This window comes from Monopterus albus, unplaced genomic scaffold (assembly GCF_001952655.1).
Source record: "Monopterus albus unplaced genomic scaffold, M_albus_1.0 scaffold400.1, whole genome shotgun sequence".
Lineage (NCBI taxonomy): Eukaryota > Metazoa > Chordata > Actinopteri > Synbranchiformes > Synbranchidae > Monopterus > Monopterus albus.
In genome coordinates this window covers 537,932-551,171 of record NW_018128280.1, presented here as the reverse complement: position 1 = coordinate 551,171, position 13,240 = coordinate 537,932, and the positions used below count along the sequence as shown (strand labels likewise).

At 43.1% G+C, this 13,240-nt stretch overlaps 1 protein-coding gene across 3 annotated transcripts in view; it reads left to right on the top strand.

Moving 5' to 3' along the window:
- The first annotated feature begins 5,265 nt into the window (after positions 1–5,265).
- The window catches only part of bmf1 (BCL2 modifying factor 1), a 13,689-nt gene continuing 5,714 nt past the window's right edge, over positions 5,266–13,240 (top strand). The window contains exons 1-4 of one of the 3 annotated variants that reach the window (XM_020586254.1): positions 5,266–5,447; positions 7,294–7,491; positions 7,943–8,136; positions 8,986–9,156. In XM_020586254.1, coding sequence (XP_020441910.1) covers positions 7,320–7,491; positions 7,943–8,136; positions 8,986–9,036 — 417 coding nt within the window. In that variant the 5' untranslated portion in view covers positions 5,266–5,447; positions 7,294–7,319 and the 3' untranslated portion in view covers positions 9,037–9,156. The other 2 variants (XM_020586252.1, XM_020586253.1) reach the window with 2 other exon arrangements.

Here is a 13,240-nt window from a genome sequence, read left to right as displayed (position 1 = left end):
CCCTCAAGGGTAAACTACAGAGCTGAGTACTTTAGGGAAAAATGAACTAAAAATACAAAAAGGGTTACAGCGTGTAAGCGGGTTTTTTATTGCAGTGACATCTATATGTATGCCATATGTGTAAGCTGATTCAACGCAACTAAGAGCGCTTGAGCAGACAGAATTGTGGAAATGCAAAAAAACATGTGTAGCAAGCTTTCATTGGTTAATCATAACATTAGGGGGTAACTAATACACAGAAGAAAACAAAGATTCCCTTGCATCCTATCGCAATCATAAACCGCACTCAACAGGGAGAATTTAAGTTACCATTATCAGTTACCATTAACACTTACCAAACTTAATTATCAAAAATCAATTACCAAAAATCAATTAACAAACTATGAGTTCACACCACCTACGTGTACGCAAGACTATATGTCAGTATGTATTAACCTTTAACCATTTTATGTAGGATCCACGGTCTTCACTCTGGTCCATGGAGCTCTTTAACCTCTCACTCACCGGGCTCAGTGAGGGAGGTCAGGGGAATGGATTCCCAGGGGGCATGGGATTGTATCAATTCATAGCCAGGGGGCTGAGGATGTCTATTATCAATGGCAGTGGCGATGCACTTGAGACAGAGATGTCTACTGCAGGGAATACATCCGCATCCACACAAGATCAGCAGTGTGACTGCTGCCACCAAAGATATAAGTGCAGAGATCACTAAATTTCTCCACTTGCCAAAAGTATTGGTAAACCAATCTTCAATGTAATTGGCAATACCAGAGTGTTCGGCCATCTCTTCTGACAAGACTTTTAAGCCAGCCAGAGCCCTAGCAATGTCTAAAGCCAGTCTGTTCTGGTATGACATAATAGATGTAGCTGCCAATTGTTCCTGAAAGCCAAAAGCCAAATCTCTAGTGAAGTTAGTGAGACGCTGAACATTGAAATGGACATAGTTTATGCGATCTACATTTTTGTTTATGGTCACCCACCAGAAGAGAGCAGACTCAAAGCCTGCTGCCACTTGATCAACTAACTTGGGACGCCGCGGGGAACACCAATTGCATCAATATACATGGGCGATAATCTAGCTGGATCAAATAAGGCATCCCGCTTTAACCGGTGTCCCTTGAAAGGATGACCAGAGAAATCATAGTGCAGGTACCAGACCAATCAGGAGGAAGAGTATTAAGTAATCTATTACTACCACAGTACCAAAACACATCAGACCTGGCATAGGTCAGACGTGTAGCATTAGCCCATGTAGTAAGATTGAATGTGGTGTCACACCAATCAGGAGAGATGGTACCTACATTAGTTTCAGTAGCATTAGCCTTAGTTACATGAGTGTAGCTGTTTTTGACTGCAGTAAAAATAGGAGGTACTGCATCTTTAGGTGCCAATGGGTAATAAAGTTCCAATTCTCTGCATGCAGGTGTTTTTAGATTTTCAGTCATGTGCAGCTCAAGCATGCAGTGTGTGGGTTTTGCATCTGAGAGGAGAGAAGGAACGGTTAACAGAGCAGGACGAGGTCCAGCACATACAACACGGGAAGTGTTAACTGACACCTCCTCTGCTGCATAAAACTACAGTGCTCATTTTACTGAAGGAGCACCCAGTGCAGTGATGAGGTTCACTGATGTAGTCTTTTAATACTTTTTTGGAAACAATGGAAATTTAAGGCCTGGAGGAATAATCTACAGCATATCAGGCTTTGGCTACTCAGACAATATTTGTTACAGTTTTAGGATCAATTAATTGAATTGAAAGAGAGTAAGAAAAAATTGAATCTCTCCAAAGCTTTATCCTTTCAGAAATGTTTTATGGGAAATTTCAGCATGCTGGAATCTCCAGTCATCATCTCTACTGCTGGAACACAAATAAGAGGGGCTGCATTATTCTGATGTGTTGGCCTCATTGACTTAGGGAATCTGAAACATATTGCATTTTTAGACCATATGTCATGAAGAAAGCACATTTGGCTGGTTCTACCCATTTCTCCATTTCTCCTGAGAGGGAGTGTTTGTAATATGTTGGACAACCCACCACGCTGTATCTGAGTCACTCTGAGAGTGTGAAGCTTGGCCAGCAGTCTGCAGCCACACAGAGATGTATGGTTACTGCACAGCAGCACTGACAAAGGTGGCCATTTGTATTAGCGCTCTCAGTTACAGCAGTCAGATCAGGTTTCAGTGCTTTATAAGTAGCTTCACCTTCACAATTTCTAAGAGGCTGGATTCAAGCACAAAACTGCTCCACTATGTTTGTACATGCCTGCTACATTATTCAGTCAGTCATCACCTGAGAGGACCTGTGAAGGGTTGTATGGAATGGACACACTTACAGCAATGGTTTCTCATACTGTAATTCGGGCTGTCATTTCTCACTGTTGTGTTTCCTGCCACAACAGACACAAGGCAGTTTATAAAAAGAGTGTTTGTCCTCATCTGGGTGGTAGTAGTATATACAATACCCAAGTTTAAATGCAAAAGTCAGATATTGCATAGATTTCTGAGGCCTCCTGAATAAAAAAAAAAGGCTTTCATGACATGATAACAAACCTTTTCCCACCAGAGATTTTCACATATGCCTAAGTGGCTGCATGTGTGTGCATGACTAATCTTATAGCATCAGATTATGTGATCCTGATCAGACTTTGCCAATTCTGACCATGTTGTCCAGTTAAAGTTTCAGAAAAAAAAAATCTAAAAAATACTGCATGTAGCTACATCACAGTAATGCAGCAAGAAGGACAGAAATACAAGATGACTTGGTGTCTTCAGAGCTTCCTTTAGGTGACGCTGACTTGTGGAGTGTCAGAGAGGGCAGAGGGGTAAGCCCTGTTTTGTTATCTGGTCCCCGCTCCAGTATGATCTCTGCCATTGGGTCAGTGTGCTACACGTCTCATATAACTGACTTGTAGTCAGGATGCGGTTGCCATGGAACATGTCCAGCTGGAGCAAATGAAATTCCTCCATTTTACTTTCCAGGCAGGATTCACATGTTGAGAATGTTTTGGTGGAACCCTGCATGCATGTATGTGATCTGTGTGTATGCATGTATGTGATCTGTGTGTGTGCACATTCATAAACAGAATGAGATATCAAAAGGGAGAATGGGCTTTTGAGGTTACAGAGGAAATAGGCCATGTGATTGTGCAGCCATGTGCGTTTGTGCACGCTTGTGTGCACGGATGTGTGCACACACTTTTGCAAGCATGTGTGGCTGTGCATGCAGTGCTCTTCAGAAACAGCTTTCTGATGTAACAAAAACTGATGCCCACCTGCTCTCTTCCAGGCTTCTCAGGCATTGATGGGAACTTGCTCAGTGCAACCACAAGTCAATGACAGTGTTGTTTATCATTAGAGAGAGATAAAAAGACATTACCAGATATTTGTCAGGCATCTTATCTGTTAATATATCCTCATTTCAGTGAGAGTTTGGTCTAAATGAGATGTACAAATCTGATTTGCAGATGTGAACTTAAAAGCCATATTCCAAATAGACAAGACTTGATTAGTTAAGTCAATAATGTGGCAAATTTAAAATTTATGTTCCTAGATATAGTAAGAGCTGCTGTGAATTTATCTATATTAATTTTTTATGCTATAGAGATCTGTCTTTCTGCCCCACTGAGAGTTGAAGCAACTCTCAGTGGGGCAGTGGGGCTACTCTCAAACACTAATGCATGTTAATGAATAACTTAGGTTTGTTTTCTTAAGATATGGACTGTCATCAATACTTTAGGCTTTTCATTAATATTTTATTTCAGGACTTTTGAATAGTAAATCAGACAAAGGCTTAGAAACAAATTAAAAGGATGCCTGTCTTGTGCATACAGCATCTCCTTTTTCATAGCTAATATTACAATGTACTGTAACACTCTGGGATTCTGTAGTACTCCGTAGTAATTACAGGTGTTTTCTTGATTGTCTCTTAAGTTGTTTTGCATGACTTCTAATAGAAGCTGCAACCAATGCTTCCACATCTTTGAGCCTTTTGTTGTTTATAGTGGTCATTCACATAAGAAGTGATTGCATTTCCAATATCACAGCGAGTGAGGAAACCAATCTCTTCTTCCTCAGTGCATCCCTACCTATTTGAATGGGCGCAGGTGGGACAAAGTCCAAGATTATGCTCTGTCCAATTTGGGCAGCACGGAGGAAGCAGGGACCCATGACTTTTCTAAGACATGGGGAGAGAAAGAGGAGCTGGGGGCAGGGTGACTCTCTGTTAGAGATTGCAGAGTTTGGCCTCAGCTCCAACTGTCTGAGGGCTTATTGATCAGTGATAACCCCTGAGGGGAGAGAGCAGAGCACCTGCTCTGCCTTTCATAACAACAGGCCTGCTACAATCAATCCAGTGTGGACATGGGTAACTGTCAAGATGTGTTCACTGTAAATACACCAGAAGTAGAAAGTAGAGGGAATGTTTGTATAACTAAAGTGAAAAATATCTGTAGCTTTTTATTTTATTGAAAATGAAAATTACCCTCTGTAGATCCAATTAAGACCTGTTTAGATCTTCATCATATGCACATGTAGTAGACTGTGTATTGGTGTTGTAAAGTTACCAGTATCTGTATGTTTCTAAATGTCAGTCACTCTACCAGACTTGCTTCACCCAATTTACTGAATGGGTAAACAGTAAACAATGGTAATGAACAAGCCTGATGAGACTACATTGCAAACGCGTTTCTTCCATATTTGAAGTAATTTACAAATATTAATAGAAGATGACCTAGACCTAGTTTACCCGGTGTATATAAAATGTCAGGACTGTTCCTCAGTAAACTGTTTGTTGATTTAACAAGAACATACTTTGTCTGCTGAAACACCATAAAGGCTGTAGGCCAGGACATGAACGTTTTCATTTATAATCCAAGGCTATATTCTGCAAACTCATGTCATAGAGAGCAATTGAGCAGGCCCGTGTGGGATAACCAATGGCCACAGAGTAGCTTCGCATAGCCTCGACCTTTATATTTTCCTCTTTAAACGTAAAGCATGGTCATAGTAGACTCGTGGTGACAGACGCTGGTAACATCATTCTGACCCGATGAACACAGTAGTAGCGTGACAACGGTCTCGTGCTACAGGGAATTTCCCACCCACGTGTCTGAATACATGGTCAAGAAGCGAGGGAAAACAAACGCGTCTATTGGCTGAAGCAAATCATGTTTAAAGGGACATGCGCTGCCTATGTTGAGGTGAAGTACAGTTGGCCGACAGAAATACTTGCGTCTTTAAGGGGTTTGATTAGTAGCCTTCAGCACCACACCCCGGCGGCGGAGTTAGTTATTATCCGACATGAAATCGGGTTGTTACAGTTTTCTTCACAGAATGGAAGTAGACGTGGAGGTGTTACGGACTAAACTTCCTTGACTTTCCAGGATATTGAGTTGTATACCGTTTTGTTCTAAGTACAAGACAGCTGTAACAGCGAAGGGAATCTCTGTGGTAAGTTCCGCAAAACAACAGTAAAAGGTCTTATTCAGTTACACTTCACCAGCTAGTCGGCGTGGGCTGTAACATCTGCGTCCTTTGGGAGGAACAACAAACAACGTGTAGGTGTCATCGTTGAAACAGCTGCAACAATTTTGTTTCGACATTTGTTGTGTACATTACTGCACCGAAACCTCAAAGCAGTCCAGCTAGAATCGGTATTTAGTTTAATTCGAGCTGTCATTCATACAACATAGATTTGAATAGCACCGGCTTTCCCGGTTTACACAGCTCACCTGGTGAATGGACTTCAAACGTGCTTTTTTCACGGCAAGCCTGTCGCTGTCCTGTTTCAGTCCTATATTAAATGCAATGAAATCAGTTTTATCCAAAGATTAGAGTAATTAACACGCGAAAACGGGAAATTTCAGACGTCTTTTCCAAATATGTTAGTTTGATTTGCAACATTGCACATGTTTTTTTCCCTCATCTGTCAGTAAATGGGTTTTGATATAACTTGGGTTCAGAACATTTTCACAGTGCTTTTGGATAAATAGTGGGCTACAACTGTGGTCGCTTTGAGCTTGAGGAGGTCATTTTAGGTCTTGATGTGCACAGTGTTACAGAAAGTGTAACTGGTGTGATGTGCCTTTGGAGAGAAACTGTGTCAATAACGGACTTGCCTCACCACCCCCATCTCTCCCTCCGTCCCTTTTGTTAGGGTTGTTGTTTTTGCAGCAGGGGGAGCCACTGGCTGACACAAACACAGCTGGCTGCATGGCCAGCAGAGCAGAAAGCAGCTTGGTATATCTGAAAGTTGAGCCTAGGTTTTTTTCTGACCCTTCCATGTTCTTGCTCTTTGTTACAACAAAGCATTAAGTGGTTTTATGCACAGGGTTTATTGTGAATGCACACAGTAGTGAGGTCTGGGTAGAGACTGGCCATTCTGCTTATGTTTAGTGAAGAAATGAAAACTGCTTCTCAGAGAGTTGGCATGCTGACAGACCAGGGCAGGGAGAGTGGCTTAGGAGTTTACTTAAAGACTGTCATTACCCTGTTGCTGTGGACCCTAATTTGGAAGTGTGGTAGTAATCTAACCCTGTATTACAACTTGATTCTGACTTGGGGTTTTGCTGGTGAGGCAACTTGAATTTCCCCATATTTTGATAAATCTTTTAGCTACTCTTTGTTTCAGGGTTCAGTGGAGTGCATCCCTGACACCAAAGAGATTCACAAATGCAAAATTTAGTGGTAGGGTTTCTTTCATTAATTATAATCAGGGATTTTTATTATTCTTGTCATTAGGTTTACATACTGTATATATGTGCACGATACTTAAAAAAATGTTATATGAAAGTACCCAGTGTAAGTTGGTATTAATGGGGCAGCCAAGCTCATGTCCACAGCAGCGGTGCTTAACACAGATAGGACATAATCTGCCATTCATTTAACCCAGTCAGCCAATTTTTATACATGTTGCTCTGAGTCTCCTAACCACAGTGAACTGAGTTGTTTAATTGCTGAGCCCTTTGTCTAAATAAGCACTGAGCTCTTTGCCTCATGTGAAGGCTGCTCACTAGAAGCTTGCTCATTCTCTTTCCCCCAACTTGCCCATTGCCCACTGTGGTTTTATTGATTTGAGGGCATTCATTACAAACCAGACAGGTTGTCTATAATGGTAATGAATGCTTTGGAGAAATGAACCAATAATGAATGTGTCTGAGATCATCTCATCAGACCTAATGCAGATATGTCCAAGGTTAGCATCATTAGTGAAAGATGCCTGTGATTTATCTATTCACTGGAAGGCAGTGTATTCAGCTGTTGTAATAACCTTTGTCTTTGTCCTATTACTTTTAAGGCTCCTAATCTCATAGTGTCCCCCGCATGGACGATGAGGAGGATGATGTGTTTGAGCCAGACCCCCACTGCTGGCGTACTGCATTCAGGGAGATAAAGTGTGAAGACCGGGGCACACAGACAGCTGGCCCTACCCTGGCACCGAACAACAGTATGCTGCCCTGTGGAGTTGCAGAGGATCCCAGACCACTCTTCTATGGTGAGACCGGTGACGGTGCCATGTCCGTGATAACCAGTGTTGTAAAACTGAGGCATGAGACTATAATGTTGTGAGAAATGGCTAACCGTGTTGCTGTACTGATCTCACCCCTGGCGCCTGATAGTCGTGATCACAGCAGCTTTTATGGTGTGCATGGAGTGTATCCAGCTGCTTTGCTATTCAGTAACAACTGACTGACCTCATATCTGTGTCAAATGAGTTTGTGGTGCTTGATTGTTTTATGGAACTCTTAAATGTTAAAGTTGAGCAGACTGTCTGATCAAAGGCATGTTCAGAAATACGTGGTTGCTCATCCTACCTGTTGTGCCATCAGCATAGACATAATCCCTGCAAAGAAATGCCAGTCAGCAGCCATTGTTGTACTTAGATTGTTATACTGTGCACTTGTGTTGTTTACAAAATAATAAATATCAGCCTTGACACTCAACAGGCAACGCAGGTTTTCGATTGCACTTCCCAGCACACTTTGAGCTTGTTGGGGATCAGGAAGCGAGGCGACAAGAGGATCAAAACGGGATGGAGCATCTACCCCGGCAGCAACGTGTGGCGCGCAGTGTGGAGGCCTGTATTGGCCAGAAACTCCAGCTGATAGGAGATCAGTTTCATCGAGAACACCTACAGCTGGTGAGAAGGAAAAATGACTTTGGCTTCTAGTTTGATAGCACTTAACAAGTGTTGCCCACTAAATACCCCCAAGCAGTGACAGTGACAGAATCTCCTTTTAGAGCCCTACATTAAGTCTTGTGTGTAGACAATCCTGGTGTAGGTGTGTTATAAATATTCCTCTGACAGTCTTCAGATTTGACTAATCGATTGCTACCAGTAAATGCCACCAGACAAACAAATCTCTTTCCTGTTATTTAGATAGTTTGTAGATAGAACAGTCAAGCTGAGCTAACAAAACAAAATGCAGTTAAGCCAGGGGGACACACAGTTCTACAAATCAAACATTCACTGTAATATTATATTGACAACAACAAGCTGTATGCTCTGGTAGATGTCATTAGTTTGTTGTGGACTAGAGGCTAATGGGTCTCTGATAAACTGAAACTTCATCAATCTAGAGGCCAGTGTGTTGGTGTGCATCTCTTTTTTTTTTTTTTTTTTTGCAATTGTTTGTAATTGTGTGTGTTTATAAAGTCAGCAGCAAAAAAAGTGCAGTTCAAACATTAGCAACCCCATCTACGCACTTTGTTGTTGTTTGTTTTAATATTTGGATCTGGTGTTGTTCTGGCAGATATTTACGATGGGTCAAAAGTTTGTTCTCTTTTATTGTGTTTTCTCCATATTTGCTTTGGAGAGGCTCTGTTCATGCAAAATCTCAGCCCAGTACACCCCCCTGCCCCCAAAGCAAAAGGCTGTATCAGGACAGCCCTTCCCCCACCTCGCCAACACCAGGCCTTCCCTCTGTCTCCTCTTCCTGTTTATTTCTCTGTCTTTGCTCCCTCTCTCTCTTTTCTCCTGTTCCTTCAGTATGCTGTGGAGACAAGTGCCGTGGACGATGCCTGGCACCCTGACCACTAGTCTGGCCATGGTGACTCTATCCACCGAGTTGGTGCACTGCATGATGGTGCTTCTTTATAAGTGTAAAACCATGACACACTATTGTTTCATCAGCTGCGCTATCAAAAATATACATAAATCCTCAGGAGATTTGCTTCAGTGTCTCTTTTTGCTCATTTAAACACACTCATTATGATAAGTTCAGGAAAATGCAGAAGTGGTGAGAGTAGGTAAACATGTTGTAACCAGAAGCTCAGCACGTGAGCCCAGAGGGGAGTAGCTGTGCTTCCAGGGAGTCTCTAGTCAGCCCCTTCCCTCAGTTGAAGAGTGGCCACAGGAGGCAACCAAATAAGAGGTCTATGCAGCTGTAAGCAGTGGAGGGGGTAGCTGTAATGATGGTATAGGCATGTATATGAGGAAATGAGGTTTGGAAATGAAGCCCAAATGTTCAAGTAACAGCCGTCTTCAGCAGTCTTAAAACCTACCTTTACAAATCAAGTTGCACGTAATAGAATTTTTTTAAATTTCATACTGTGAAGTGTGTGACAGTTTCTGATTTTCTCATGCCCTTATCAAACTGAAGTTATATATACTCCTGCAGCACAGCATGACTCATGTATTGTGACAGTGGCAGCCTCATACAGACAACCAGACAGGAGGGTTGCTGTGTGTGTATGTGTGTGGCTAGGATCTAATGACGCACAACGGAGTCAGGGGATGAGGAAGTGGCTTGTGCTCCTTTTGCTGGTTTGAGTAAACAGTCGAGTGGACAGTCAGAGTGAGAACGGCCCTGTGAAGTCACATCCTGAAGAGATGCATGCTGTGCAACTGAACCACTGATACAAAGAATCTTATTTTTGCCTTGATCATGAAGAGTAAGGAAATTTGTTAAGCACACTTGCACAGAGGCCACTGTGGCACTTGTCACTACTACATTTCTTCCAGAGAGATTTTCTTTTTTCTTCTTCTTCTTCTTCCTTTTTTTTTTTTTTTTTTTTTTTTAAACACAAACACACTGACGTGCAGTTTTGGATGTGTGATCTCACTACACCCTCTGTAATTACTATTTCTGACTCTGGTTGTGCGATTAATTGTGTTGTGCGTGCGTGCATGTGTACATGCTCATGCATGAATACACCCATACTTGTTTTTCTGCTTTTTGCTGTGTCTCACTTCTCGCTATCACACGGTCTGACAGTCACTAGAAACACTCTCACTTTATAATAGTTATTTTCATCAGTTCTCATGCCTGTCTGCTCCTGTAAGTAGGTGATTGCAGCTATGTAGTGCAGACACTTGTCACTTAGCAATCAAAATGCCTTTGACTGCCATCTGCTTGATGGATATGGGAGCAATGTGGCTGTGAGTGTTCTCCATCGGAGCCCGTGGCCCCTGGCGAAAGGGGGGATTAGGTAGCGAAGGAGTGCTGGTGGATGCTGACAGATAAATTGCTCCTCAGTCAGAGAGGGCTGGAGGGGACTCCGAGGTCCCCAGAGGATGGCTGACATTAGCTGGCCCGCCATTTGAGACACAGCAATAATGACAGTCACAATGGCACGAAAGACTGCTTCAGCCTGTGCAGGGCAAGGAGCAGAGTTAGGTTTCATCCCCATGTTTTTTTAAGAGAGATGACTCCCGGTGCTTTCGATAGGAGGTGTTGAAAGCAGGGTTGAATATCGCCTGTGTGTGTTGCTGTCTGAGTGTGTGTGTGTGTGTGTCAGTACTCTCACACAGTGTTTGTGGCTTTATCTCTCCACTGTTTCAGCTAAGGGCATGGCACTCTCTCCTTTCAGCACTTGCAGAGGGGGGAGGAGTGGAGTTGCTCTGGAAATAAAAGCATGTGAGGCCTGGCTTTAAGTATTTATTGTTCATTGTTTTGTGATAATTTTTGTTGATGGGATTTCCATTCATACTGTTTTTGATTGACACTGATGTTGCCGTTTGTATATTTTCCTGGCTCCTTGTCTCCTCCCTGATGTGGCCAGTCTACAGTTTCTTGCTATTGAGGCCTGTTTGCTCAAGATATATGGCAGAGGCTCTGAACAGCTGGCTTGACAGTCAGCCCACACGGGACACTGATAAAACACATCAGGCCTAGTGTCAGAGTGACGACACAGAGCATCTGGGTAGACTCTGCTGCGCTATCGCTGGCTAAATTTAGAGCCTGTGTCTCGTTTAGTTAGTGGCATGACTCATGACTACGTTGTGACAGGCCTGTGGACACCTCTTTTTCTCATTCTCTTTCTGTCTGTTTGTCTTGATGACTCTCTCAGCTTGATCAAGTGCAGGGCAAAAGGTCAGTGCCACAGAAACATTGTTTTTGTTTCTAAAGATCAGTTGCTTGTCATGCAGCTGGTAGTAAACAAGAGCTTTGTGTCATGACAAAACCCTCAGTTGACTAATTTCACTCCTGCTGTATTTACAATCTAATGTTGAAACTCTAAGCACCCTTAGATATTATGCATATTGACATACAATATATGTATACATATGCATTCTGTCTGCCTTTTGTTTGACCCCAGTGTTACAACTTGCTGTAGTCTCATGTAATTTAGTTTTAAATTTCAAAGACGTAAGGCATGCCTGTGTTTACAAAACTGAGCCATCCTGGCTGCCAGCAGCACCTCACATATGTGTCATGGTGAGCTCATCCACTCTGTGCTGCATATTAATATTGCTTATGTTTATATGAAGGAGGCATTGTGCTGTTATGTCCTTATCAGAATATCCCCAGGCAAGATTTAGATACTGTATGTTATCTAACGGAGAACTGGTTTTGTCAAGATTCCCAGCAGTCTTTGCCTGGTTGTTTTTACCTCTCCATTTTTCTTTTGAACACTTATCAAGAAAGAGTAAGTGCACATGCTGGTTAGACTATGGAAAAGCTTATGCAGAATGCTGAAATATTCACCAGAAATTGATAAGAGTATAGAAATCCTGATGCTTATCACAGTAGCAGTTCTTGGCTGGTAACTAGGTCAGAATCAGAATCAGCTTTATTGGCCAGGTGTGACGGACACACGAGGAATTTGACTCGGGTGCATCGGCTCTTAATGTGCAAACAGTAAACCAGCATAAGGCTGTGTAATATAACAAAATAGCAGTATTAACATCAACAAACAGTGCAAACAATGCAGAAAAAGCAGTATAAATAGACAGTAAACAATGCAGACAAGAAAGGAATGTTCATTGAAATGAGATAAATAGGGATAAAACAGAGAACTTAAGAACTAGAGACCTGTACGAGTCTGTATAATCTGTACGAGGTATATTTACAGGTATTGCACTGAGGGTTATTGTCCAGTCATACTGTTGTGGGTTAAGTGTTCATCAGAGCGACAGCCTGGAGGGAAGAAACTGTCCCTGTGTCTGGTTGTCTTAGTGCACAGTGACCTGTAACGCCGTCCAGAGGGGAGAAGTTCAAACAGATTGCATCCCAGGTGTGAGGGGTCTGCGGTGATTCTCTCCGCCCTCCTTTTTACCCGTGAGGTGTACAGGTCCTCCATGGACGGCAGGCTCACACCAATGATCTTTTCTGCAGTCCTGACTGTCCGCTGAAGTCCGTACTTCTCCTGTTTGGTTGCTGAGCCAAACCAGACAGTGATGGAGGTGCAGAGAACAGACTCGATGATTTCTCCATAGAACTGTATCAGCAGCTCCTGGGGCAGGTCGAACTTCCTTCAGCTGGCACAGGAAGTACATCCTCTGCTGTGCCTTCTTGGTGATGGTCCTGATGTTGGACGTCCACTTCAGATCCTGGGAGATAGTGGAGCCCAGGAACTTTTAGGACTTTACTGCTGATACAGTGCTGCCAAGTATGGTAAGTGGGGGCAAGGTGGGAGGGGTTCTTCCTGACGTCCACTGTCATCTCCACAGTTTTGAGTGTGTTCAGCTCCAGGTTGTTGCGGCTGCACCACAGGACCAGCTGCTCAAGCTCCCATCAGTCGGCTGACTCGTCATCGTCTGAGATGAGACCAATGACCGTTGTGTTATCTGCAAACTTTAGGAGCTTGACAGAGGGGTCCTTCGAGATGCAGTCATTGGTGTAGAGTGAAAACAGCAGAGGGGAGAGCACACATCCCTGGGGGGCAACTGTGCTTATTGTCTGGGTGCTGGATGTGGTTTTCCCCGGCCTCACCTGCTGCTTCCTGTCTGTCAGAAAGCTAGTAATCCACTGACAGGTGGGGGCAGGCACAGTGAGCTGGGTCAGTTTGGAGTGGAGGAT